The sequence below is a fragment of the Eimeria mitis genome, genomic scaffold (genome assembly GCF_000499745.2).
Source record: "Eimeria mitis Houghton genomic scaffold, Emh_scaff1864, whole genome shotgun sequence".
Lineage (NCBI taxonomy): Eukaryota > Apicomplexa > Conoidasida > Eucoccidiorida > Eimeriidae > Eimeria > Eimeria mitis.
In genome coordinates this window covers 5,367-5,812 of record NW_013570186.1, presented here as the reverse complement: position 1 = coordinate 5,812, position 446 = coordinate 5,367, and the positions used below count along the sequence as shown (strand labels likewise).

The following is a 446-nucleotide window of genomic DNA, read 5'->3' as shown; positions in this document are numbered from 1 at the left end:
CAGCAGCAGCAGCAACATCAGCAGCAGCAGCAGCAGCAGCAGCAGCAGCAGCAGCAGCAGCAGCAGCAGCAGCAGACCATAGCCCTGCATTGAGTTCATGGAAATCCCGCCAGAAGAAGTGGCCGTCTGTACACCGCAGCTGCGCCTTCCAGCCCCGCAGCAGCGGGGGAATATTTCTGCTGCTGCTGCTGCTGCTGCTGCTGCTGCTGCTGCTGCTGCTGCTTGCTGCTGCTGCTGCTGCTGCAGCAGCAGCGGCTGAGTCTGCATTCCATTGGAGACGCGTCAATGAACCACGCACACGCCGGCTGCTGCTGCTGCTGCTGCTGCTGCTGCGGTAAGCATCCATGCCGTCTTGCTGCTGCTGCTGCTGCTGCTGCTGCTTTGAGGGGCAGCGACAGAAGGCGCTGCAACACAACACCATACAAACAGCAGCAAACTGCTGCTGT

The 446-nt window shown here is 61.0% G+C and overlaps 2 protein-coding genes across 2 annotated transcripts in view; one reads left to right on the top strand and one right to left on the bottom strand.

Moving 5' to 3' along the window:
* EMH_0044760 (ubiquitin fusion degradation domain-containing protein, putative) overlaps positions 1-82 on the top strand; it is a gene marked incomplete at both ends in the record, with an annotated part of 5,109 nt that extends 5,027 nt beyond the window's left edge. The window contains one exon of the mRNA XM_013496001.1: positions 3-82. Within this exon, the coding sequence (XP_013351455.1) occupies positions 3-82 (80 nt within the window). The remainder of the gene's footprint in view (positions 1-2) is intronic.
* A 13-nt stretch (positions 83-95) lies between these two features.
* EMH_0044750 (uncharacterized protein) overlaps positions 96-446 on the bottom strand; it is a gene marked incomplete at both ends in the record, with an annotated part of 769 nt that continues 418 nt past the window's right edge. Inside the window, one exon of the mRNA XM_013496000.1 lies at positions 96-404. Coding sequence (XP_013351454.1) covers positions 96-404 — 309 coding nt within the window. The remainder of the gene's footprint in view (positions 405-446) is intronic.